Raw genomic sequence first — 27,812 nt, 5'->3', positions numbered from 1 at the left:
TGGCGGTGGTGCTGCTTCTTCTTTCACAAGGAAGAGGAGGAGGAATGGCTCCTGGAATGGGACCATGTCTTGTTTTCATCGGGAATGGGCTCCTCAGTCTCGGCTTCCGAAGACCGGATGAGCGACTGCATCAGAGACTTGGCGCATGGTCGGCCCAAAGCCAATTTGTCGGCCCTCTCACAAAGGGATTTTGGCTGCCTTTTTGCGCACAACGCGCAGGCCTCCGTGTCGGGACTATCACTAGACACCATAGACAGAGGTTGTGGGGGTCGGTCAGACATTTAGGCCTTTCATCGCTTGAAGCCCGACACCCTGTCAGACATTGTGTACGTTTTCCTTCGAAAACCTCAACGCAAAGTACAAAAAGAAAGTAGAGTAAACCCGAGTCGTGTTCCTGATGCAGTGTGCAAGCGTGCGGACAAAAGGAACTGAAGCATAAGGCATAGTGACGTGCTATATATACACACAACGCCGGACGTCACTTCCGGAGCCGACAATCGAGAGCCAGACAAGACAGATCGTTGGCTGAGTCGAGGTCCACTACACCCCCCTGTCGAAATGTTTCCGAACAGCAGAGCTGGATGATGGATATCTATTATAAGGAACTAATGGTGGCAACAGTAAAGACAGACACAAGTGATCAGGATTCAAGGGTGTTTGGAAAAACACCTAAACCTAAATCTAAAATGGGAGCTCTCACGCCATGCAGTCTGCCTTGCTTGTCCTGTGCTCTACCTTTTATCCCTGTGGGGAAGGGTAAGGACCGTCAAGCGTGTGTGATTCTGGTCAATTGCCTGACCCTTGTATTGAGTCATGTCAGGTAAGTGGCTCTGGTGTAAGTCTGTTGTCTTTCATGTTGTGGGAAAGTGTTTGTGTCGGAAAAGGGGGGGTGGGGCAGTGTTTTGGAATATCCTACGTGATAGGATGGAGAAAAGGTGTTTAAAGAAGGGGGATACCGCGTCTAACCGGTCGGTGTCCCACTCCCACAGGGCCCCCCAACCAGGTGATCCTCCTGTTCTGGTTCACCCCCATGAACATAGTCCCGGGAGGATAACCTAGAGGCAACGTGCTCGCCTCGGAAACAAGACTTAGAAACCTCTGGGTATTAAGGGCGTTATAAATAACCTATCGTATCATATCATGAACTGGATCCAAAAGCGATGGCCGTGTCCTGGCCACCTGGATGACAGGTTTCTCACACTGTCATGATGAGGAATCTGCCCAAGAAAAGCAATCCATTGAAACTAGAGTTCTTGATCTCTCCTTAAACTGTATAGTCTGAGAGATTGGCGCACACACAACCTTATGTACAGTGCCAAAGGGATACCTAGTATGCCCCTTCTCTCTGCTCCTGTGATTTTTTTAGTCACCTAGACAAACTCCTAGTTATGGCTGGTGGCAGTGTTCTACCAACTATTGTGTAATCTTTCCACCGCAGGCTATCCCCATAGCCTCGGCGGTAGTGCACGATAGGGGCATGAGAGACAGAGAGAGAGACAGAGAGAAAGAGACAGAGAGAGAGACAGAGAGAGAGACAGAGAGAGAGAGAGACAGACAGACAGACAGAGAGACAGTCAGAGACGGAGAGACATAGACAGAGAGACAGAGAGACAGTCAGAGACAGACAGAGACAGTCAGAGACAGACAGAGAGAGACAGTCAGAGACAGACAGACATAGACAGAGAGACAGAGAGACAGTCAGAGACAGACAGAGACAGTCAGAGACAGACAGAGACAGAGAGACAGTCAGAGACAGAGAGACAGTCAGAGACAGAGACAGTCAGAGACAGACAGAGACAGAGACAGAGAGACAGCGACAGACAGATAGACAGAGACAGACAGAGAGACAGACAGACAGAGAGACAGACAGCGACAGACAGAGACAGACAGAGAGAGAGACAGAGAGAGAGACAGAGAGAGAGACAGAGAGAGAGAGACAGAGAGACAGAGAGAGAGAGACAGAGACAGTCAGAGACAGACAGACAGAGACAGACAGAGAGAGAGAAAGAGAGACAGAGACAGAGAGACAGACAGTCAGAGACAGACAGAGACAGACAGAGACAGACAGAGAGAGAGACAGAGAGAGAGACAGAGAGAGAGACAGAGAGAGAGACAGAGAGAGACAAAGAGACAGAGAGAGACAGATAGAGAGACAGAGAGACAGAGAGAGAGAGACAGAGACAGTCAGAGACAGACAGAGACAGACAGAGACAGACAGAGAGAGAGAAAGAGAGACAGAGACAGAGAGACAGACAGTCAGAGACAGAGACCCCCTGCCTAGGCTCCAGTGTTTGGGGACGCTGTAAGTGGGGGAGGAGTTCTCAACACCCATCCTTTAATGCCCACTTAGAGGAGTGAGTGCTGGAACTGTAAGGGGAGGATCCTGGGGTAAAAAGCACATTGACACTGGAAGCTGAAGTAACCGAAGAAGGAGATGACCTGAGACGCCTGCAGACCCTTTGCAACACTGAAGTGACCACTGTTGTCCTGACCTCATTTTTCTTCAACACTAAGGCTCTGTGGGGAAAAAGGTATTGGTTACCTTAGTCCAGAAAGTCGCTCCACCCCCCACCCCCTTACCTCTGACTCAAGTCGCTGCTTGTGTCCGTTTAGCGAGTCCATTAACAGGTCCTCCAACGTTGGTGAAACCTTCTTGTATCATCTTTCCTAGAGACTAGAAAGCATCCACAGGAACGTTTGAATTATGCTGCTTTTCAAGACTTTAATCCTCTCCGAACTGCCTTTTAGACTTTAAAAGACTTGAACCTGAAGCTCTGCTTGATAACACTAACCAACTGTTTTTGTTCCCAAAAATCACTATTTTATATGTGTATGCCGACTAAATGCATATACCGTATTACTTGTGGGTGCGCATTATTAGCGATAGTACAGTAGACCTGTCAAACTCCTGTAACAATTGTGCGTGTTCAGCAACTACAAACTAAGAAGTAGCCTTTTGAAACTCCTGTCTTTATGTAACATTATCTGTAGCCAGCTAAGCTTCTAAGTAACCTACGCCGTGGAACCCCCAGGTTTGGGCGTGGAACAAATGCAAAATAAAATAAATAAATTGTTAAGTATACTTATGTGTGTTGGTTTATTGTGCTACGTATTTAACATTCACTCTTGTGTAAATATAATAAATCTATACTTTTATATAAATGTATGTGTAAGTGTTTCTTTGATGTACATTACAAACTGGGTTCAGTGTACTTACCTACAGCTCACATGTTCCTCTTACGATAAGCCTGACTGCTCTGCCACTCCACCAAGGTCTCTGAGTTGTACAGACTGATACTAAGAGTTGGGGATCTACAGATCACTGGGATAGCTTACTTAAGTCTTACCTCCAATTGGCACATAAGGAAAACTTACCTAATACCCCCTGATGTTGGTCAAAGGAGCCTAACCTCCCTGTACAAGAGAAAGAAAAACATGATATAATGGTCCGACTGGGACGCCACCTCTGTATTTTCCATCTGGATGCCTGAACCATGCAATATTACCAAATCAAGATAGTGGGCCTGATTATTAGTTTGGTGGTATTCTGCAGGTAAATCCGGTGGGATACCACCAAAAAGGTATTACCGTTACCGACACCTGGTCCGCCGGAATGACCGTCAGATTACAAGTGCCGGTGAGGGTGGGTATTCCCCAGACTCCATGGAATTGCTAGTATTACTGGCACTGGTAACACTGTGCTGGTAATGCCAGCATTATTTGGTGGTAGGGTGCCAAAATTATTGGCAGCTCGGAGCTGCAGGTAAATCCGGCCACCCCACCACCAAACTTGGAGTGTGCCAGTGCAGTAACGTGCTGGTATGCAGTAATACCGGTATGTTATTACCAACCGGCACATTCATAACGAAGCCCAATGTCCACGTTGGTGTGAAGGAGAAGTGGTTCAAGCACGCAAGTCCTGTTAATTCATTGTTTTCCATAGTTCAGCTGAATCAGGTGGTAGGGTCATCTAGCCAGATATTTAGATCGCCTATAAGCAATAGCTAGGTGTATCAGAGGGCAGTGGTGGCCAAGGATTGCTCCATATTGGCTAAAGAAGTCTTGGCCAACCCTGGAGGTCTGTAACATAAGATAATTTTGACACACTATATGTGATAGTGTAAAATGTATACAGCCAGTTTGTGAATCCTCATTCCCGTCCAAATTAACACAGTAAAATGTGATATTCCACTGGTTTATCTAGATCACCACAATTCCACCTCCTATGCGGGATGAACAGTTAAACCCTTTAATAGAATAGTTACGTGGAGCCATAGTATGTAATAAGATAGGGGAGGCATTGTTAAACCAAGTCTCTCTAACAAATACAAGATCCACACTATGTATATCCACTAGGTCGAACAGCACATGACCATGAGCTATGGCCGGTCTAGCATTAATTAAAGCAGACTTGATTTGAGTTGTGCTTCCTCTAGGGATGTCTGTAGTTACAGGTACAAAACCATTAATATTGTTTATTGTAGGCCCTCTGAGAGATAGAGCCTAAATTGTCTCTGAGAGATAGAAGTGTGGTATTAGAATAGCATATCATGATATCTGAGAAAGTAAGAAACTAAGGCAATAGTAAGCTGAATAAATAACCAAATCTTATTCAGCAGGTAAAAGCACCAGAACTACGGTCCCAGATCTGTAGCAGCTGTGATAAATCTGACTAGATCACTCCTTTCCCTGAGATGACCTCGTCCTATGTGGCCAGGAGATGGCAACTGCTACCCGATCCTGACCCTGGGGATGGCTATATGAGGGGGACCTGCTGAGGAGTGCAGACCAGATGATATTGTTGGAGAAAACCACATGCTCCCATTCCCTTCCAGGGATGTTTACTTAATTCCCCCCATGCCTTAATTGTATATTGTTACACTCACCCCCACCTGCTAAAAGATCTATTGTGATTAATCCCCAAACTCTCATTAGAGAAAAGATGTTGACAACTAGGACAAGGAAGAAGCGGAGAGTAGTGAGGATCACTTCCCAGGAGGCTCAATATCCACATCCTTCAAGTCATCCAGAAAGCAACTCCATAATGACTAACACAAGAAAGAACAACAAAGTAATGAGGATCATGAAACCGAGCGACCAACGCAGTGGTCTAGTTGTTGGCAAATAAGTAAGCAAGCCAGGAAGTTCAAATACAGCCCGGCTGTAGTTAATTAGAGGAGACCTGCAGAAGCAGGACTGCCTCAGCAACCCGTAAGACTGCTGAGCACTACAGTGTAGGCAAGCACGCTGTGGCAGGCGACCTGGAAGTGAACCCAAGAAGGGAACAGAAAAAACAGGGTGTGGGCGGTCTGCTGCTGAAAGAGAGAGAGCGCAGCAGGAACCGCGCACTGTGGAAGCCGTCATGAGAGTGCAACCTTTGAGTGGGCGCACGTGATGCCAGTACGCCGAAGCAGGGAAGAGCGGAGAAGAGACAACTGGTAAGCCCTGGGAAGGAAAAAGGGTGATCAGCGAGTATATTTCGCTCTGCAGAAGCAACAGAAGCAACCATTAAACCTAAAAGGAACAAGTGGGTTACTGGGTGGCCAAATAAACTTCTTGAGAACACAGCATGCGGGAAATCACGCTTTTACTAAAGAAGCGAGAGTATTAGCAAAGCAAGTTATCATTGGGTTATTTAACTTCAAGCTGAAAGAAGTGCTGTATAACAAAGAGTGTTTGTGCAACAAAGTCCTGCCAGGAAAATATAACGGGTGAAGTTAAATATCGGTATAACAAAGTGTTTGCATAACAAAATGTGTCTGTGTAACAACATCCTGGCAGGACAGTATATCAGGTGAAGTTAAGTATGTGTGTATAGTAAAGCCCTGGCAGGAAGTTATACCAGGGGTAGATTGATGTTTGTATAAAAAGTCCTGGTAGGAAAGTGCACCAGGTGAAGTGAAAGTTAGGCATTTTTGTGACAAGGCCTGATGGGAGAGTATCACAGGTGAAGACCAAATACCTATATCAAATAACTTTAAGAAAGAACATACCCTTGAGTAATTGAACTATTATGAAATTGTGCTGAAAGAAAGAGTCCTTAGGGAGGGACATACACTTGGGATTTGTAAAGAGTAAAAGAGGAAGAGAAAGGTTGGGGAAGAGAGCCGATAACCCAGGAGAAGTAAATACACTGAGGGGAGAGAGTAATCCACTTGGAATGTGAATATTCTTTTAAGTTGGTGAAACTTGATACAAGGAATCTGTGGAAGGAACCTGTCCCCGGAACTGTGACCATTGTTCATCTGAAATCTTTTTGTTGAAGTGGAACTTTTGTGCTGAACTCTGAAAATGTAAGAGTCAATACCCTTACACAATAGAGCTTATTTAGAGTGGGAGGGCCAGAATAGGATTACAGACATAGGACAGACCTTTTGTTTGGACATCTTGAGAGTGGACAGATTCATTAGTTTGGTTGAGGTAGGGGAATTCCACGTAGATGAGGGATAGTGAGGTGTTTTCGAAACCTCATTTTTGTTAATAAAAGTTTGTAACCACAACAAAGTCTCCTCTGTGCCTGTGTCTCATTCCTGGCTCACCACACAGGAATACGCGAAAATTACGGGCTGCCCGTAGCTCGTAAAATCCTGCTTGGGGAAAAAAAGCAGCACCTCCTGCCCAACAACCAAAAGCGTTCACAACAGGCAAAAATAGGCTAGAGCGCTGACACAAGTCTGTTAAGCCCTGAGGTTCCCGGAAGATGACGCAAACACAGAGCGTACTGCAAAGCTCCAGGGGAAACGAAGTCCCAAGCAGACATCGGGAAGCTATTGATCAAGCGCAGAGAGCGCCACAGAAAACAGTAAGCCAGTTTATGGAATCAACAGCTTCTTGAACCTGGGAACACAATCACACACCTCAAAATATTGACAGGGAATGTATTCATGCTATGCAAGAAAGAACTATCCCAGAACTGTGGTCCATTTGACTCATTTTGGCACTGAGAAATATAAGCTTGTTTGGTAAGGGAGGGTAATTCCCCTGCCTATGAATATGTTTACCTAGTTGCATCAATGCCTCTGAATTTTCTTTCATCATATTCTTGTAGAGCTCCTTCTGCCATTCTTCTAAATCTTTCCACTCCTCAGAAAAGCAAGATGCAATGTCATCGAATGTCACTGGCACCTGAAACACAAACAATACATAGTGAAGCTATTCAATGAGAGAAACAGCTCTGAAATACGGATGCATGTGATGGTGTGAGGTGGGCAACTGCAACTCTCCTGATGTTTGGGCCTACAACTACCATCAACCCCATCATACCCAATTGTGAAGGATGATGGGAGTCATAGGGCAAAACATATAGGGATGCACCTTTGCGACCACTGCTTTAAAAGTGGTTCATCTAACCAGGAGAGCAGAGTGGTGACATGAGACAACCTATATATCAATCTCTGTATGACCGTTTGTGTGGCTGTACCTACAATATGTGGTCATATAGAGGATTCACTCTAATCAGGGAAGAGAGCTCCATAATGCGAAATTGGTACAAGTGAGCCCACAGACTTAGTTGTATATACATGTTTAGCATATATTTCAATTACTTAGTCTTCCAATGACATTACTCGTAACTTTACTTTTTGACAGTAGCGTGTAAAATGTTCACCTTAGCAGAATCATACTGAAAAGAAACATTCTGGTCTATAGGAACATATCCTTTTCACCCAACTAATGAACTTTAAACGAAAGCAGAGTAAACATTGATTCCCACTGCACCACGCACAGACACTCGAGATGTTGCACTAAATTGACTTTGGATCTTAAGGGGACTTTACTACTTAACAGTAGTTTACTTGACTGGGAAAGGTTACTCGTGATCTGATGTTAAACATTTCTTGATTTTAGACCATTATGCCAAAGGCAAGGTTTTTCGTGCCAGAAGATTATTAGATAAGAAGGGCCCTAGGAAATTGTATACAGTGTTTAAGTTAATAGAGAATACTGATCAATATTTGTAATAGCAGCATTTCCATCGAGGCTGGGCCGGTGCTATGTTGTGAAATATTTATACTGCGGCCATCACCCCTGCATCGGTCTTACAATGCTGAGGTTTGCATCAAATGGAGCATATTGTGTGCTCTCCCTGGGGAAGTCATCAAACTAAATTAAATTAATGATTTCCCTATTCACATAATTAATATATCTTCTCGGAAAAAGAAGCATGCTTTGTGTGTGTTAGATTTCCATCTTTGTCCGAAATTCTCTCCACCTGTGAGTCCCACAGCACATTTTGTTGGACTCTTGGATTTTTTGACTGATTCTTCCAAATGAGTGGGAACTTTCGTCCACACACACTCATTCTTTTACTCTGATCATGGGAACCCGTTTCCCCTCTTTTTGGTAATTCTTTGTGGAGTCATGCTTTTCTCCAATTTTAAAGGCATCTACAATTTACTAAAGCAGCACACACCACTTTCTGTACAGTGCTGCGGGAGGCTCCTAGAGCTTCCAAATGATTGTGTTTACTTTACTTGGCAAAGTCTTAAAGTTACCAAGGCAGGGGGATACTTTTTATGCTAGCTGGGTTTTATTTGACAAAATCAGCACACCCCACCTTATATGGAGTGCTGAGGGGATCCAATATATCCCTTTTCTCGACTCTCTGCTAACTTTTTGCTGTCTGTGCCAGGTCTATCTGTTTAGGCTGGAGGCAGTGAACATTTTACACAACATTTTGTGAACTATCATCACAGGCGGTCTTCACAGCTGCGGCAGGGTGCATAAGGGACACCATTTGCCCAAAATGTTGGCTGCAATTTTTTAAGTCTTAAACAAGATGGCCTTCCCCTTTCTAATGCCTTCCTCTACCATGCTAGGTGGGTGTGGGTCCTCTTGTTCCTTTGTCTTCGACTGGCTTCCCTTGGAAAGCCGGCGAGGACCCTTTGAGTGGCTGGCAGGACAGGAAGTGGAGGTGGTCAACCAAAACTCCTCTGTCCTGCAGTGTGCCTGAGGGAAACCAGTTCATACTGGGAGTTCAGCTGTCCCCCATTGGACAGCCATCCCCAATTTTTAATGGTGCATGGGATACGATTGGTGGACTCAGCTAGGTTTCCTGCATTAATCCAAAGGTCCCCGAGCTGAAACTCAGAGAACCACTGCAACAGAAGAATCCAAAGACGAACGACAAAGAAGGACAACACCAGCAACTTCCAGCGACTGCCAGCGCCCCATGAGTAACGCTGATGTCCAAACCTCAACCTGTAGGCGTCAGGGAAGATCCGAAGACAACTACTTCCTCCCTTGGACTGGTGGGCCTAACCAGTCCCAAGACGAACTGCATTTTGCACCATCCCTTGAAGAGCTGGGACCTCCATTGCCTGCTATTCGTCAATACACTGGGACCACAGCTGCATCGTTGTGCATCATGTCAGATGCGCAGTTTCGCCTGAAACACTGTGGTAATCCTAAACCTGGAGTGACCTGATCCAGCTCCCAAAAGTCCCCTCAACCAAGACGAGGACCGGGAAAACGAAAAGAGACACCTGCTGCGATAACCATCCTTCAACGAGCCTGGAAAAAGGAACCAACAAGTCAGAACCAATAAGATCCTTTGCTGGGCCGCAGTCTGTACGAGAGCTGTCACCAGATGGGATGACATCACTTTCTTCTGTCTCCAAGATCGAGAAACCAGTGGTCGGTTCTGTTATCGCCTAAATGTTGAATCCGTCTTGCAGCAACTGTTTCTTCACCTAAAGATACTGTCTTACCGATGGTACAACTTACCTGTGGGTTGCTTGCTTCATCCTGTGATCCCGGGGGGCTGCAGATGGCGTATCTCGCACCCCTCCAGGTCACCCATAGAGTTACATTGGGGTGGACCATTTTCTGTACTCTAACTCTGCCTTAGGACACTGGTCCTTGGGGAAAACTGTTGGGAAGGAGAGAGGGTCTTCTGGCCCCCCCTAAGCGATTCTGAATAAGAAACAAACTGTAAACCACACATCGAGGGAGCAGGGGAAGGGGCGTACTTACAAGAGAGTGAATGAACACGTAGTGCATGCATGAGGAGCTATATACCATAGGCAAGTGTAAAACGCCATCTTATTTGTAGGCAGCCATTTTTAACGTAGGCGCAAGCATGGATTAAAGTACCAAATGTGGTACTAGTAGGTTCCCATGGTCCACATAGACATAACCCCCACCACGAGTAAGCTTTGCCCAGTTACAAGTCTGCTATTGTCTCAGAGGCTGTAGGCCTTCGCACCCCGGAAAGAATGGGCTCTGCAAGGCCACGAGATGGGGGCAGAGCACATCCTGGCAGTTACCATCCTACGATACAGATAGCATGACCTCTCAGTGCCAAAAACTCACACTTTACAGTTACAGCTTCCCAAGGCTTTGATCACAAGACCCTCACATACCACAGTGCTAGCCAGGCCCCGACCACCGACCATAAAGTTGTAAGACCCCCGATCGATCAGAAAGCAAGGTTATCTTGCCTTCACATTTGGGTTACGTGATTTGTGCTGCGGGGTGCCAGGGAGGGATGAAATGATAGCTCAAAACAAGGGTGGAGATCCTTGGAGGCTGCTAGCGCATCTGGGAGTGAGTGAGGTATGCAAGTTGGAGTGACCTTGGCTCTCCCCCTGAGCTCATCACTGTGTCTGCCAGGTGCACCATTACAGTGATAGACTAACATTGTTTTTAGAATAGGTAATTGCTTGTTAGGCCCCGTTCTATCGCGGATGACGAGCCCAGCAGCACCCACATGGATGGAGACGAACAAGACGGCTTGGACCAATGGCCTAGTATCCCTATGGAGTAGGACGCCCATGCATAGGGTCGCTCTAACCAGCCTCACAGGTTTTCACTGTAAAGGATTACGACAACAATGACACAAGGCGTCCTTTTAACTTGCTGCCCGTTCTCAATGTGGCAGAACGTTCGGTGGCAGCAGAGTTCTTTGCTGATGCATTTGTATTTTGTAGAAATAAATACTTGTTATCCTTACAAACAGTGACTTGGGCCTTTTTGTTATGATTGACTTTCCTGCCTGGTCCCTGCTTCCTGAATGCATGAGGTGTGAATGCAAGGTATGATATGAATGGAATGCTAGGAGAATGATTGGAATGTTGTGTGTGAATGTGATTCCACCCAGGGCAGTTGGACGATGTAGCTTAGGTGGTGGGAGCCAGTGGGTTCCCCTCTGTACTTCCCTATCTCCTTAATGTACCCGATGTGACCTGGTGATCTAGGTTACCTGATTAAAGTAACTTGAAGAATACCTGCAGCCTAGCAGAGCATCCCTTCTGAGTAACCCTGAGATTTGATCATAACAATTTTTCACTAGCGGGTTGTATTTTTTCCTGGAGTGAGCGTACAGGGGGGTGCCTTCAAAACTGACAAGGGAACACCTGGATTCCCTTTCCTCTGTAAAACTAACTTTACTTACCTGCAATACTGGAAGTGACTCCCGCTGGACTCTACCATATTGAGCCTTTTAATCTGCTTTCCTGATCCACCCCTGGCCGCTGGTGGTCCAGCGACCCAGCTGAACACAGATACTCATTTAGGATAGGGTCGGACTCATTACGATAGGCTGGAAACCCTTTAAATGCCAGGCTATTATGCAAGTCTATGAAAAAAGGATGAGCATACTCGTCCTTGGCACTTGTTATACACGTCTGGAACAGTTTGCATATGTTTCAGATTGTTTTACTAAGTGATGTTTTACTACCAATGCTATTTGAAGGTTCTTACAACTGTGGTTTGTTATCCAAAGAATATTACAAAGTGATCTTATATTACCCTACTGTTTTAAAGTATTTACTTGGCTTGTGAATGATCACCTGTGCCTTAGTGTGTATAATACTTTGCAATTATATATATGACTCCTAAGTGTATTGGTGTTTTCTTGCACTAAGTGTATGCTCTGAGTTCTTTGTACCTCACAACAGCCCTCCTCCACCCTTAGAGCAAGTCTGGCTGCTCACCATTCTACCAAAACATGGTGTGGTTCAGGCCTGAACTAAGAAGTGTAACCTTGTTCACCTAAGCAGCCTGTGCAAAACTCCCCAACAATGTGGATTTCAAGAGTAAAATATGGGGTACAGGTAAATGCTTTTATGCAATAACAGAACCGGGACAGATCTATGCCACTGTTGGCCTTTTAGAACAGTTTGATAGTTGCATAAGTGTATGGTGCGGGTACCCGTTACAGTGGATACATGGGAAGTAATAGTCGGGCCAATAAGTGATTATTTTCCCAATAGAAGGGTTTATGGGATGCTTAAAGGAGGTATTATTGATTTGACAGGATTTAGAAAAATTGCTAATATTTTTTCAATTTAAACCCAAAAACAATCTTACATACGTTTCTGCATACATCAATGTTTCTTTCTTGTTCTGTATGATATTACACATTAAATGTTAACTGAGCACCATCATGAAGGAGACACCTTACACAGCACTGGGGTAGGTTCCCTGCATACACCTTAACCACAACATAAGCACTAGCTAAAGTTCCCACATGAGCCCCTCTTTGCATGGCTAACAGCTAACAGAGAAACTGGAAGAAACCTCAATTCAGTGGCCCATGAATTATTTCTACATTTCATGATCTTACATTAAGTATAACATAAATGTTACCTCGCCTATGTGCACACGCTGATGCTTGACAAGCTCTGATCGCCACCTAAAGCTCTTCCCACACTGGACACATGGGAATGGCCGCTCACCAGTGTGCGTCTTCAGATGTGTGGTAAGGTGCTGCCGCTGGATGAAGCTTTTACCACACTGGGCACACTGGTATGGCCGCTCGCCAGTGTGGATACGCTCGTGGATGATGAGGGAGGTATTGCGCCGGAAACATTTGCCACATGCATTGCATATGTAGGGTCTCTCACTTTTGTGATTCCTCTGGTGTTTCATCAAATCATAGCTTCGTACAAAACTCCTTTCACACTGAGTACATGGAAAGAGTCTCTCCTTTACACGGCTCTGCGGGGTGACCGGAAGGGATTTTTGGTCCATATAGCTTCCACCAATTATGGCAGAGTTATGTAGCTCATCTCCTGCTTGGATATTGGGCAGCAACGTGGTGTGGTTAATGGAACCTATTCCACCATCATTGGATACAGATGGCTCCACTCCATGAACATTTCCATTTGGTGGTCTTTCCTCTTCCAGATTCAGGGGATCACTGTGCCTCGAATCTCCTGAACAGTGCATTTGCAACGCTGGGTCTTCAGAACATTTTTCATCTCCTGCTGGACAAAGGATAAAATCAGTCAGTATAAGAATTGATCTTACATTTCTAAATAACCATGGTTATCTTTGCAAACATTCCCCCACTTCCATCTTCATGTAGAACATCTCATAAGATGCTTGCAAATTACTTTTTTGGCATGTTTTTGCATGTAGTAATGGCTCTCTAAAGACATATTGCATGAAAGGACAAACTTCACAAAATCAATCACCAAACATACATTTACTTTCTTAGTCATTCTGGTGCCCTTTCCGCGCTCTTCTCTTAGTACGTTTTGGGGAGTTTTAGATCTGTCATAAAACATTTTGCAATGTCAGCTGATGATGGAACAGCTTGAGCTGGAAGCTCCTGCTCACCCCAACACCCCACCCCTGTGATGGGGCCTGGTGTTGAAACAGAGATGCTCTTCCTAACGGTTACCCAGGATGTGGTGGCACGAAAATAACAACCAATCTCTCTCGTAAAAGCGACCCACCTGAAGGACAGGATGACTAGGGTGGAGAAGAATACTGAGGATCCTGCAGTCGACATTGCTGGGAGCTCAGTATATAATAGGATTAAGGGGGAGATGTCCAAAATATGTACTGTTAGGAAGGAGTTATTTTGCTCGGTTTATCTTGGCTGATGTTTGTGAGGGGAATTGAAGCCTTTTGCCCCATGTAATGAGGAAACTGATCAGTTTTCAGACTATCAGTATTGGGAAACTATGTGAACGTTTTGAATTCTTGTACTTTTGAACATTGCACACATCACCTTAAATTGCAGTGCAATGGTTTCACTTTTGTATCACTAGCTTTTTACACATGGGATTTTTGGTTACTTTTTTATGTGCCTAAAGATAGCATTATTGTTAGTGTGCACATTCACGCTTACCGTGTATGGCTACTAAACGCGGCTAGTGCCCTGAAATGGCTGTGCCTTGAGAGCTTGCTTACTTCTTTGGCCATATTTTTGTTTGGCCTTGTCAGGTCAGGAAAGTCCTTATAAGGTCACGCACTTGCACGGGAAAGCTTCTGCTTTCGCAGGATAGTGATGCCTTTGTGAATGTGTGGCCCAAGAAGGGGGTGGGACTGTCTAGTACCACTCCACATCCTTGGTGCCAGAAAGCCTGGCCGTGTTACAAATGTGAAACCAGTAGTTGCTCCTGATTGAACAACTACTGGCTTTTTGAATGGTGCAGATCTTTACCATTGGTGGGCTTGGACTCTGATTTTGAATAAGAAGAGGACCTCTGCAGTCATTTCTTCAGAACACTGTTGGAGCCAAGAATCCCTCGAAGAAGAGCAGCCTGCTGAAGAGCCGAAGACGACTCCTGAAATGGCCCAGTATCCCTTAAAGTAGCCAGTCGGTGAAGCCCTGCTCCTCTGCCTGATCTCCTTATACTCTGAGCAGTGCTTCAGCCCTTCGACTAGTGGGACCAACTAGGCTCAACGCCTTCTCGAGGATCCTGCCATTCTGATCCTGTATAAGTGTCCCTGGACTGCCCAGCTGACTGACCAGTTCTCTCGTAGGCTACCTCACCAGAAGCGTTGCCGTTCTGCGTTCGGGTGCAAAAATTTGATGGTCGCAAGCTTGTGCCACAAGTTGCCTTCTCCCCGAATTTCAGCGTCCAAGCATAAAGGGATCCTGCCCTGGAGCACCCTCAGTCTCCATGACTGGACAGATGCCTGTCATCGCTTGTGTGCCGAGACAGTTGCTGGAACTTGCCTTTCTCCAACCTTTGAAGTGTCCTGAAGAGGCCTAAATTGGTGGTTCTTGCATTTCTTCATCGACAAACCACAACTACTGGGCACCTCTCACCAGAACCAACAGCGGAAGATCGAGCCCCCTGCGACCCTCAGATGATCCACTTCGACATGTGGGAAAATTTGAGTCAGTGGGGTAAGTAAACGTAGTGCATCTGTCCCCTGCCTAACCCAGTACTCCAAATGATAACATTGGGAGCCAGTCCCTTTATCTCCTTATTCCATTTCAATCACTTTTTGGTCATGAAACCTGGCTCGAGTATGCTGTCCCTGGGTTAGCCTTGGGTCTGGAAGAGACGAGAATTTTCCTGTCTTCTGGTAAATTGTGGCTAAACATTTAAAAAGGAAAACACATACCTCTCAAAAATTGTTCTAGTCATTTTAAACTATCACCAACCCAAGCTTAATGAACGTACCTACAGAGACTCCATTCTGGTGAGAAACGTTGTGGCTCCTGTGACTTTTGGGTACAAGGCGCCATTCATTTTAGGGCTTGGACCTCTTAAGATTGGTTATTGTCTTGTGATCTGGTTCCGTCATTGACAGCATCTCAAATACTTACTTGCCTTTGCTAACTAAGTTATTTGATGTATATTTAAACCTATGGCAAATTTATATATTTGTATCAGAGTGCTGTGTGATAATTCTACCTGTAAAATTCACTTTCCAGTGTTCAGAAGGCCTATAGTAAATAACTAGTTTTATAACATGACTGTCGAGAATAAGCCTTGACTGTTCTCCATTGCTACCTCGATTAGGATTAGGCTAACCTATCAGAGTTCCCTGTTCATCATAGCTACGGTGGCCTCCTAAAGTATGTTCACCAGGCCAGACTCTAGAAATCTATCTTAACATGCACCTGCAATACAGAGAGATTGATAGGAGAAGCAGATCACACAACTTGCAGATTGTGGGAATATCAGAATCATGTGACAGTCTGGGAAACATAACTGCCTTTTTTACACAGAAATGGTCTGAAGCCTGAAACACGGTCATAACCTCCTCTGACTTGGCCTGATGGGCTACGAAAATTGCACCAGAGGAATTATGCCAGGTAATAAGGACTCTGCTAAGGATTGGCAAAAAGGAAAAAATCTTAAGGGCTTTGAGAGGGAGTGGAAGAAATAAATTGAGAGATGCACCAATGTCAGCCTTCCTGGACTTCCCTTTAGAACTGGTGGAGAAAAGGTAAGCATTTAGGGAGGGGTAAAGCACTTTTAAGGTAACTAAATATCAGGAATGCAAATGTAAGGATTTTCCTGTTGGATGATATGAGGAGCACTGTGGATCCCATCCAGGCATTGGCTTGGCTAAGAAGGAGCTGAGCAGGATTTATTTAAATCCTGGATAGGTTTAGTCTGGAGGGGTCCCCCCACAGCGATACCTGGTGAGGAGATGGAATAACCTGTTTACCCAGTCACCCCATTACCCTTTGCCCACGGAGGATAGGTTATGCTGCTTAAAACATTTGTAGTCTATGCAGATGAACTTTTGTTGAAAAAAATGGCACCACTGACCTTCAGCGCTTAATGTTTCACTTATGCAAGATGGGAATCACGAGCAGCCATGCTCGATCGCAGATGACACGGACAGAGAAGGCTGGTGCGAACCAGAACAGGCTCTTTTACTTTGAAGAGAACGCAGTGTGATAACTGAGATGAGGTTGCCCGGAACGTTATGAGGGCCTGGTGTTAAGACGGATTTCTGAACTCTGTCCTGGTGGCGCAGAAGTTCAGAAGGCCAACCTAATTACTTGGAACAGGGTAACCTCTGGACGAGCCAGACCAATCAAGGTAGCGATCGCGGCGGTCAAGACTAGGTCTCAAGAGGGGTGAGGGTGACTGAAAGCCCGCAATGAGCACACAAAGCAAGAACACTTACAAACTACTCCAAACAGTTGTTATATTAAAAATATATACACATTTATTTCAAGGCCTTTAAAACAATGACCGTAGCGAGAAAATCACAATATAACGATAGTAAACCAACACATACCATATCAACACAATATATATACAAATACGACAGTCTCAAGCGTTAGATGCACGAAATGGGTAGTCCACCTAAAAGGGAAGGAAGACAGGCAGTGCGAAATAATGCTTAGACCCAGTTCGCCTTCAGAGGCACCTAACTAGATGGAAGTCCGAGCCCTGCGAAGAGTGGAGCCTTGTGCTCAAAAGTACCTGCACGCGCTGGTGCCAACGGGCAAAAGGAGAAGCTCTTCGAGGGAAATCAGGCAGTTCAGTTTAGTGCACAAAAGAAGAAGAACACGTTCCGTGACTCAAGGGCAGCCTCCACAGTGGGCAGAAGCAGAGCGCGAGTACGGAAAAGGGTGCTGTTTGACACAGCGGGGAAAAGCAATGGGCTCCTGCAGGAGGGCGACCAGATCCTAGCTATGCTACTCACCGGTCCCCGATGCAAGCAGACCCAGGCTTCTCCGCCTCTGTTTCAGTAGTTGGCAGGTTCAGAAGAGCAGGGAATGCCTCGTCGTCGTGTTGAGTAAAAAGACGTCCCAATCGAAGAAACCCGCACAGTTTGTTACCACAGCAGGGCAACGGAGCGGCCGTGTGTATCTGAGCCAAATGTACACTACTCACGTCAGACCTGGGAACGCCAAGTGTACGAAGCGTGTGAGAGTGACAAGGACTCGAAATACTACACAACCTGGCGGCGGTTACAGAGCAAGACTCCCGTGTAAGCTGGTCAGTCAGCTGGATGGCCCAGAGACACTTCCGAAGGCTTACTGGCAGGAGATGGTGAAGATGCCGAGAATAGCTGTTCCCGCTATTCCAAGGGTCGAAGTACCAGTACAGGCCTTCTGGTTCGATCAAAGGTGAAAAGGGTTTCACAAGGCGACAGCAGTGCAGAGGAGAAGTCCTTCAGCGGGTCACCAGCGATTCCTCGGTCCAGCCTCTTGGTTGCAGGATACTTGGCTCCTGTATTCCTTCGCTCGTGAACTCAGGAGATCGACATGGTAGTGGTGTTTCCAGCCCCCTCTTATCCACGGTTCCCTTCGCGCCAAAACGGAGGGGACCCAATGGGAGATCCGCTCATCAACACTCACACCATTCGTGGACCAATCACGGACCACGGTGGTCCCAGGCATTCACACCACCCTAGACTCTCTGGCACCCAGGATGTGTATTGGGACCAGACATCCCAGCTCACATCCTGGAGGCACACACAAGACATGTAGAAGCCCGCGAAAGCATCCGTGTTTCGCAGAAAAGTACATGCCCAAATAAGGAAGGTCGGCTCGACCTGGGGAAGGTGAAGGGAGCAAGACGGTCAGCGGACAGGACAAAGGAGCCTCGTGGTCTGGCCATTTTGGGAGCCAGGCCACCATTTTGGGTTAAGCGCGAGAAACACGCTTAGAACGCCAAAAGGAGCTCAAAACACAAGAAACGATCGCTGCCACCATTCCCGTCCCTAAATCTCTTGCACCGATCAGATACAATCCTAAACGAGTATCTAGGGCCTGTAGAAGGCTAGAGACCCAAGAGAGCTGTAACTTAGCTTACAGTGCCCTCTTGTGTCATGTTGCACGAAAGCCGCAACATGATAAAAGAAACTACGGGAAACAGCGTTCCCCGGTACTGACAGTCTTAAGGGCATGTCAGTTTCCCCGTAAGAAAGGAGCGAAAGCCCAGAGGAGTGCGGCAGAAGGCTGCACTTCTCTGGCAAAGCCGAGAACAAGGTGAAAAACAACAGCAAAAAGTTTAGGGGTTGCCACATGGAAGGAAAATTACCTACAATTACAAAATCTTTCCTAACACTTGCCCCTCCCAGACTATGGACAGGGGGAACTAATCCACCCCTGGATGAGTCTCTTGTTCAGGTCGGTTAAACATTCTGGACAACCCATCAGCATTGCTATGTTGGATACCTGGCCTATGCTCAATAGTGAAGTCGAAGCCTTGTAGACTTATGGACCACCTAAGCAACTTTGGATTCTCCCCCTTCATGTTCATTAGCCACTTTAAGGGCTTATGGTCAGTTTGCACAGTGAAGTGGGTCCCATAGAGGTAGGGCCTCAGCTTCCTTAGGGCCCACACAACAGAGAAACATTCTTTCTCTACCGTGGACCATCTGAGCTCTCCGTCCTTAAGCTGGCGGCTAATAAAACCAATAGGGTGTTCCTTACCCTTCTCATCTACTTGTGATAGTACAGCTCCTATCCCAGTGTCAGAGGCGTCCGTCTGCACGATAAAAGGTCTTTGATAATCAGGGGCCCTGAGAACAGGGGCCTGGCACAGGGAGTCTTTTAAGCCATTGAAGGCCTTCTCACACTCGTCGGTCCAAGTTACCTTCTTGGGTTTCTTCGGAGTTGTGAGGGCAGTCAGAGGGCAGCTATGGTGCCATAGTCTGCCACAAAATTGCAGTAATACCCCTTGAGTCCTAAGAAGGCTCTCACTTGGGTTTGCGTAGTGGGGGTAGGCCAGTCTTGTACTGCTTGTACTTTACTGGGAAGAGGATGTATCCTCCCTCCACCTACTTCATGTCCAAGGTAAACCACTGAGCCTTGTCCAATCTGGCATTTACCTTTATGGTCAGGTGTGCTTTCTGAAGAGCCTGGAGCACAATCCCGAGGTGTTTCACATGGTCTTCCCAGGTGTCACTGAAAACTGCGATATCGTCCAGATATGCAAGACAGAATTCGTCCAACCCATTCAAAACATGATTCACAAGCCTCTGGAAAGTGGCAGGTGCATTCTTCAACCTGAACGGCATTACCCGGAATTGGTAAAGGCCGTCTGGAGTAGAAAATGCGGTCTTCTCCTTGGCATGCTCTGCTAACGCTATTTGCCAATAGCCAGCAGTGAGGTCAAACGTGCTGAGGTACTTGGAGGCACCCAAAGTATCCACCAGCTCATCTGTTCGAGGCAAGGGGTGTGCATCTGTCTTGGTGACAGCCTTCAGAGCCCTGTAATCCACGCAGAACCTCAATTCAGAAGTGCTTGCCTTTGGAACCAAAACCACAGGGCTGGACCAAGGACTACTAGAGGGTTCAATCACCCCAAGGTCTAACATCTTGTTGACCTCGGTCTTAATATAAGACCGTACTTTGTCTGACATCCTGCATCCCCTACTTTTGGTAGGTACACCGTCTCCTGTGTCAATGTTATGTTTGCACCAAGGTGTCAAACCAGGCGACTGTGAAAACAGGGGGGAAAACTGCCTAAGCAAACTTTTCACCTCAGCCTGCTGATCAGAAGTCAGGTGAGGGGACACTCGGACACCCTCAAAGGAGCTATCTGAAGAACCGCTTTGGAACAGGTCGGGGAGAGGTTCAGACTCCTCTTCCTCAACGTCTGAAGCCAGTAGCAGTGCTGCGATTTCGACTCTTCGGACGAAAGCCTTCAGCCTATTCACGTGAAACACTTTTGGAGCCTGTCCAGGCCTTCCAAGGTCCACTAAATAGTTAACCTCACCCAGGGGCTCCACCACTGTGTAAGGGCCTGACCATTTGTCCTGTAAAGCTCGAGGCCTTATGGGATTCATGATCAGGACTTGCTGACCAGGTGTAAAGTTGATGAGGGAAGCTTTCTGGTCGTACCAATGTTTCACCAGCGCTTGTCCTGCCTTCAATTTATCACTAGCCAAGCCCATCAGAAGTACCATCCGTTTTCTGAGCCCTAGCACATAATCAACTACGTTGGTAGTAACAGGGGGAGTGGGCATCTCCCATCCCTCTTTGACGATGGCTAAGGGTCCCCGTACGGGATGACCGAACAGAAGTTCGAAGGGGCTGAAGCCAACACCCTCCTGTGGTACCTCTCGGTAGGCAAACAGTAAGCATGGTAAAAGAAGATCCCATTTTCTTCTCTGAGGTTCCTCCAGAGCCCCAATCATGCTCTTTAACATTCTGTTGAAACGTTGCACCAGACCATTGGTCTGGGGGTGGTATGCAGAAGAGAACTTGTAGGTGACCCCACATTCTTTCCACATAGCCTGCATATACTTCGACATAAAGTTGCTGCCACGATCCGACACAACTTCTTTAGGGAAGCCAACCCTAGTAAATATGCCAAGTAAAGCTTTTGCAACTGACTTGGGAGTTACAGTTTTCAATGGGATGGCCTCAGGATACCTGGTTGCATGGTCGACCAGCACCAGGATAAACCTATTGCCCGAGGATGTTTGCGGGTCAAGGGGACCAACGATGTCGATCCCTAACCTTTCAAATGGTACCCCCACAACTGGGAGCGGTACCAACCGAGCTTGGATTGTCGCGCCAACCTTACCAGACAACTGGCAGGAGGCACAACTCCTGCAGTGACTTTCTACTTGCACCCCCATCTTGGGCCAATAGAAGTGCATGAATAACCTTTGCTTGGTCCTCTTCATAGCAAGGTGACCAGCAAGGGGCACTTCATGCGCCAACTGCAGGAGGAAGGGCCTAACAGCAAGGGGAACCACCAACCTCCTATGGTCTCCTTCTGTAGACTCTGTGGGCTCACTATACAGGAGTCCACCTTCCCAATAAATCCTATGCATCCCAGGAGGTTCACCCTCAAGCTGGGAGCAGGCCTGTCTCCTTAGGCCTTCCAGAGATGGGCACTCACGTTGGCCTTTACTGAATTTGTCCCTATCAGGACCTCCTTCAACTAACAAGTCTTTTAGTTCAGGATGATCGTTGGGGTCAAATACTTCAGGCATCGCCACCTACTCGTCAGGCCCGGGCGATTGACCAACTTCCTCCACCGCAGTGGTAGGCCAGCTCGGGGGAATATTCTCTTTCCCTCGTCTTGACTTGTCGACTCCTTTCGCCTTGGGTTTCCCCTTCAGCTGGGGCGGCGTATTGGTCTTGGCCAATGCTGCCCGTGCTTGAGACCGTGTGTAGGGTCTTTCGGCAGTGTCTCCTACGAGCCCTAAAGCTCTGAGATCATTACCTAACAAGACCTTTCCCGGGACGTTTCTCTGAATGCTCACTGGAATCCTGACTGCTGTACCATTTAAAGTAAGATTTACAGGTATTACTGGGAACATACGGAGTGGGCTGTCAGCCAACTTAGTGGGCATCAGAGTAACTCTGGCAACTTCCTCTGAGTCTACCAAGGTAGAATCCACTACAGTGCGACTGCACCCACTATCCCTAAGAGCTGGAGTATCTACTCCATTGATCAGCACACTGTCTTTAAAGTAGTGCTTGGTATTATCCGGAATCCTAGCATAAGCCTCTGCGACTTTAGGCTCCCAGGAACCCAGGGAAACTAAAACTACCTCAACCTCTATCCCGCTGGGAAATGAGTCTGAGGAGAAGGATGCTCCTGTAATCTCTTCTTCCTCGTAGGAGGAGAAGGCCAGATTAGCGGAGTGGACCCCCAAAGGTCTAACCTTACACCGGGGATCCCCCTTCACGTGGTCAGTTGCTCCACAAGCAAAACAAGATCCATTGGGTCTGTTTACATAGGGAGGCTTATTGTAACCAGAGTTCTGTTTCGGAGGCTGACCTCCACTACCCTGTGAGTTCTCTTGTGTCTTACCCTTATTTTTCTTTTTGTGGCCCTTATGAGAAGATTTATCAGATTCTCCACCCTCCATATCTTTGGACTTTTTCCCTTCCTCCTGCTTACCAGGATGAGTTTTGTCCTTATGGGACACTCGATGTGACACCCATAAGTCTGCTGCAATGGCCAGCTTCTTAGGATCTATCTCCTTCGAATCGGCCAAATGCTGCTTAAGCTCCGGGGAAGAAGATACAAAAATGTGTTCCAGCATGACCAGATTTATCATGCCTTCGAAGGTAGAAACCTTATAACCTTCGACCCAGCCAGTTAAGTTTTTCAAGGATTCAGTGACATAAGATACCCAAGTACCACCTTCCTTTTTCTTATACTCTGTGAAACGTTTCAAATATTGGGCCGGAGTCTTCCCAAACTTTAAAATGAGAGTTTGCTTTAACATTGCGAAATCAGCTCGCTCAGCCTTCGACATTTCCATAATGGCACTACAGCCAGAATGGGGCAGTCTGCTGAGTAACCAAGCAATCTTATCAGCATTGTCAACTTGTTGAACTTCGCATGCATACTCAAACGCATTCAGCCAGTCCATAATGTCATTCCTTTCTTCATACACACTGAGCAGATCTTTCGGAAACCGTGGATGAGAGGAAGCCCCAGACCCATGTCCAGGACCCTTGGACCCATTTGCAACCTGAAGCTTGGCCAGTTCCAACTGGTGATCCCTGTCTTTTTGTTTTTCTGCCTGTTCGATTTTTAGTTTGGCTATGCTGAATTCAAGCTCTTGCTGCCTAAACCGCAGCTCTTGCTTCTTGAATTCAAGCATAGCCTCCCCATCAGCACTGGCAGAGGAAACATTAGACATCTCATCCTCCCTGTCCTCGTGGTCGCGATGAATCAGTGCAGCGGCAGAACCGTCGGTTCTACCAGTGAGAGCAGCCCCACCTCCTTCCGCACTGTCCTCAGAAGTTATAGCGTCAAGCTGCGCTTCTTGCCACGCCACGATTCTTTGGATCATTTCCAATTTCGTGCCTTGAGAGGAAACACCTCTCTCCGCACACATCTTTTTCAATGTTTCTGATTTGGAAGCATTTAAAGTTAACAAGGTATTTGTTTCCATACTGTTAGATAGGACTATGGCCTTTTTAAAGTTATACTACAACAATTCACTACGTGTCCTGGTTGGAATAACCTGAAATGCCTTAGTTCGTGCGCAACACTGGATACCTTCAGTCGTATCCCACCGCTGTACACCAATTTGTTAAGACGGATTTCTGAACTCTGTCCTGGTGGCGCAGAAGTTCAGAAGGCCAACCTAATTACTTGGAACAGGGTAACCTCTGGACGAGCCAGACCAATCAAGGTAGCGATCGCGGCGGTCAAGACTAGGTCTCAAGAGGGGTGAGGGTGACTGAAAGCCCGCAATGAGCACACAAAGCAAGAACACTTACAAACTACTACAAACAGTTGTTATATTATAAATATATACACATTTATTTCAAGGCCTTTAAAACAATGACCGTATCGAGAAAATCACAATATAACGATAGTAAACCAACACATACCATATCAACACAATATATATACAAATACGACAGTCTCAAGCGTTAGATGCACGAAATGGGTAGTCCACCTAAAAGGGAAGGAAGACAGGCAGTGCAAAATAACGCTTAGACCCAGTTCGCCTTCAGAGGCACCTAACTAGATGGAAGTCCGAGCCCTGCGAAGAGTGGAGCCTTGTGCTCAAAAGTACCTGCACGCGCTGGTGCCAACGGGCAAAAGGAGAAGCTCTTCGAGGGAAATCAGGCAGTTCAGTTTAGTGCACAAATGAAGAAAAACACGTTCCGCGACTCAAGCGCAGCCTCCACTGTGGGCAGAAGCAGAGCGCGAGTACGGAAAAGGGTGCTGTTTGACACAGTGGGGAAAAGCAATGGGCTCCTGCAGGAGGGCGACCAGATCCTAGCTATGCTACTCACCGGTCCCCGATGCAAGCAGACCCAGGCTTCTCCGCGTCCGTTTCAGTAGCTGGCAGGTTCAGAAGAGCAGGGAACGCCTCGTCGTCGTGTTGAGTAAAAAGACGTCCCAATCGAAGAAACCCGCACAGTTTGTTACCACAGCAGGGCAACGGAGCGGCCGTGTGTATCTGAGCCAAATGTACACTACTCACTTCAGACCTGGGAACGCCAAGTGTACGAAGCGTGTGAGAGTGACAAGGACTCGAAATACTACACAACCTGGCGGCGGTTACAGAGCAAGACTCCCGTGTAAGCTGGTCAGTCAGCTGGATGGCCCAGAGACGCTTCCGAAGGCTTACTGGCAGGAGATGGTGAAGATGCCGAGAATAGCTGTTCCCGCTATTCCAAGGGTTGAAGTACCAGTACAGGCCTTCTGGTTCGATCAAAGGTGAAAAGGGTTTCACAAGGCGACAGCAGTGCAGAGGAGAAGTCCTTCAGCGGGTCACCAGCGATATCTCGGTCCAGCCTCTTGGTTGCAGGATACTTGGCTCCTGTATTCCTTTGTTCGTGAGAACTCAGGAGATCGACATGGTAGTGGTGTTTCCAGCCCCCTCTTATCCACGGTTCCCTTCGCGCCAAAATGGAGGGGACCCAATGGGAGATCCGCTCATCAACACTCACACCATTCGTGGACCAATCACGGACCACGGTGGTCCCAGGCATTCACACCACCCTAGACTCTCTGGCACCCAGGATGTGTATTGGGACCAGACATCCCAGCCCACATCCTGGAGGCACACACAAGACATGTAGAAGCCTGCGAAAGCATCCGTGTTTCGCGGGAAAGTACATGCCCAAATAAGGAAGGCCCCGGGTCGGCTCGACCTGGGGAAGGTGAAGGGAGCAAGACGGTCAGCGGACAGGACAAAAGAGCCTCGTGGTCTGGCCATTTTGGGAGCCAGGCCACCATTTTGGGTAAAGCGCGAGAAACGTGCTTAGAACGCCAAAAGGAGCTCAAAACACAAGAAACGATTGCTGCCACCATTCCCGTCCCTGAATCTCTTGCACCGATCAGATACAATCCTAAACGAGTATCTAGGGCCTGTAGAAGGCTAGAGACCCAAGAGAGCTGTAACTTAGCTTACAGTGCCCTCTTGTGTCATGTTGCACGAAAGCCGCAACATGATAAAAGAAACTACGGGAAACAGCGTCCCCCGGTACTGACAGTCTTAAGGGCATGTCAGTTTCCCCGTAAGAAAGGAGCGAAAGCCCAGAGGAGTGCGGCAGAAGGCTGCACTTCTCTGGCAAAGTCGAGAACAAGGTGAAAAACAACAGCAAAAAGTTTAGGGGTTGCCACATGGAAGGAAAATTACCTACAATTACGAAATCTTTCCTAACACCTGGTGGAAGATATCAGCTGGTGAAACTATGATGGGCCCGACATGTCAGCTGAGTTTGCATACCCTACGCTGAAGGACAAACTCAGCTGCTTAAAAAACAACTCAAGATGGGTCTGATCTAAGGACATAGGTAAGTGAGAGAGAAGAGGCCAATTAATGTAGATGGGGCAGCGGCCAAACAGGGTTATAATTCATGGATGCAACCAGCATTTTTCGAGGAATGGATATCCGGGCTGCTCAAGCATTCCAGATAAAAGCGGATGAGATCAATGTGCTCACATGTATTACATAACGAGGAGGTATAGGCAGAGATGGTTATGGCTGGATAGGAAATAGGTCTTTGAGACCTAAACAGAAGAAACACTAAAGGTGGAAGGGGTTATGGATAAACTTTATCTATGTGCATGGCTGGCTATTCCTCCGGCAGTTGGAATCTGAAGACCATAGCATCTCCAGAGCTGGGTATATGACGCACCATGTGCGGAGGGAGAAGTTTGTATCAACAACTCCAAGCCAGCTTTAGCTATTCCTAAAGGAGAGCCTTTTTCTTTCTTACTAGCTATGGAAGAGTATGTAGCGGGTCTCCTGACAAACCTGAAACCCACAACTGACCTACTATTCCCCATCCATGCAATGGGTGGTAAAAAAGGTTAGCTTTGGATATCGCCCCTTTTGTGACACAATTTGTCAATATGTCTTTATCAACTGGTGTTATTCCCCCAGCACTAAAAAAAGGATACAGTTTTGCCTCTTTTGAAAAAAAGCCTAACCTGGACCCCAGGGAGTTACAAAACGATAGTCTCCCTTAGCCTGCTAAAATATTGGAGATATTGGAGAGGATAGTGACCTCCCAACTACAAAAATATATGGTGGACAAATTCATATTGGATCGTTTACAATCCAAGTCCCGCCAAGGCTTTGGAACAGAGACTGCACCGATGGCTGTGTGGGATGATCTCCTTGAGGTGGAAGATCAGGGAAAATTGTCCCTCACGGTCCTGTTAGATTTCTCTGCAGCATTCGATACGGTGGATCACCGTATCCTACTGGGAAGGCTCAGAGGGAATGGAAACCTGTCTTTCCAAAACAGTAAGTGGTTTGCCTCCTTCCTTACAGAAAGGCAGCAACAGGTCAAGATCTGTGGTTTTACCTCAACCCCCTCGCCCCACTGGGATGAAGAGTCCCTGTTATTTAAATGATATTGGTGCCCATTGATGGACCTGCTCACAACGCATAAGTTTAACTTCCATCCCTATGCGGATGACACCCAAGTATTCGTAAAGCTAGGGAACGTGGGAGAGACCTTTGATATGATATATGGCATTTGTAACACGCCTATACACAGATGGTCGAACAATGCTTGTTGGAGGTGTGGGCATGGAGGTCCTCCAACTGGCTTCTCTTGAATGCCAGTAAAACAGAAGTTGCACTGCTCAGCCTAAAACACCTAAATTACAATAGGCGCCTGGACCCACCATGGTTCCTGGATGCAGACTTATGTTTATTCCAGAAATTAAAAATCTAGGCTGCCTCTGGCAAGAAAATCTAGGATTCTTTGCCGAGGTAAGTGCAAAGGTACAATCTGTTTTGGAACACTGCATCTTCTACAATAGGCCCTTCCTTTCATCCCGGTGGAGAACCACCCAGTGGTGGTCGGGGCTATGGTGAATTGTCGCTTAGATTACTGTAATGGACTGCTGGCAGGCATACCACTTACCCAAACACAAAAAGGCCAAATTGGCGCAGTAACGCTGATTTCTAGAGTGAGTAAGTCTTCGCCGATCCTTGCACTGGCTTATAGTGAAGGACCAAATAGATTTTAAAATTCTGCGCCTAGTGTTAAAGTGTGTAATCAATTTGGCGTCTTCATATTTATCTAAGAAAATACAGCTGTACCATCCTCGAAGGTTGCGCTCTAGCGATAAAATGCTATTGGAAATTCCTGGGTCAAATCATGTGTTTAGAGGTGACCATAGTGTGTATGGCCTAAACTATGGAACAACCTATGGCTGGAGATCAGGGTCCTTGAATCACTATATCAG

General features: G+C 46.8%; 1 protein-coding gene across 6 annotated transcripts in view; it reads right to left on the bottom strand.

The window, feature by feature from the left end:
- The window catches only part of LOC138528604 (zinc finger protein 585A-like), a 512,079-nt gene that overhangs the window by 67,752 nt on the left and 416,515 nt on the right, over nt 1–27,812 (bottom strand). For 4 of the 6 annotated variants that reach the window (XM_069640389.1, XM_069640393.1, XM_069640390.1 and 1 more), the window contains 2 exons: nt 12,589–13,208; nt 7,002–7,125 (listed from right to left, as the gene is read on the bottom strand). In XM_069640389.1, coding sequence (XP_069496490.1) covers nt 7,002–7,125; nt 12,589–13,208 — 744 coding nt within the window. The remainder of the gene's footprint in view (nt 1–7,001; nt 7,126–12,588; nt 13,209–27,812) is intronic. The other 2 variants (XM_069640392.1, XM_069640394.1) reach the window with 1 other exon arrangement.

This window comes from Ambystoma mexicanum, chromosome 7q (assembly GCF_040938575.1).
Source record: "Ambystoma mexicanum isolate Mex_15411 chromosome 7q, UKY_AmexF1_1, whole genome shotgun sequence".
Taxonomy (NCBI): Eukaryota; Metazoa; Chordata; class Amphibia; order Caudata; family Ambystomatidae; genus Ambystoma; species Ambystoma mexicanum.
Note: the sequence above shows the minus strand (reverse complement) of the source record. Positions and strands in the feature narration are given on the sequence as shown.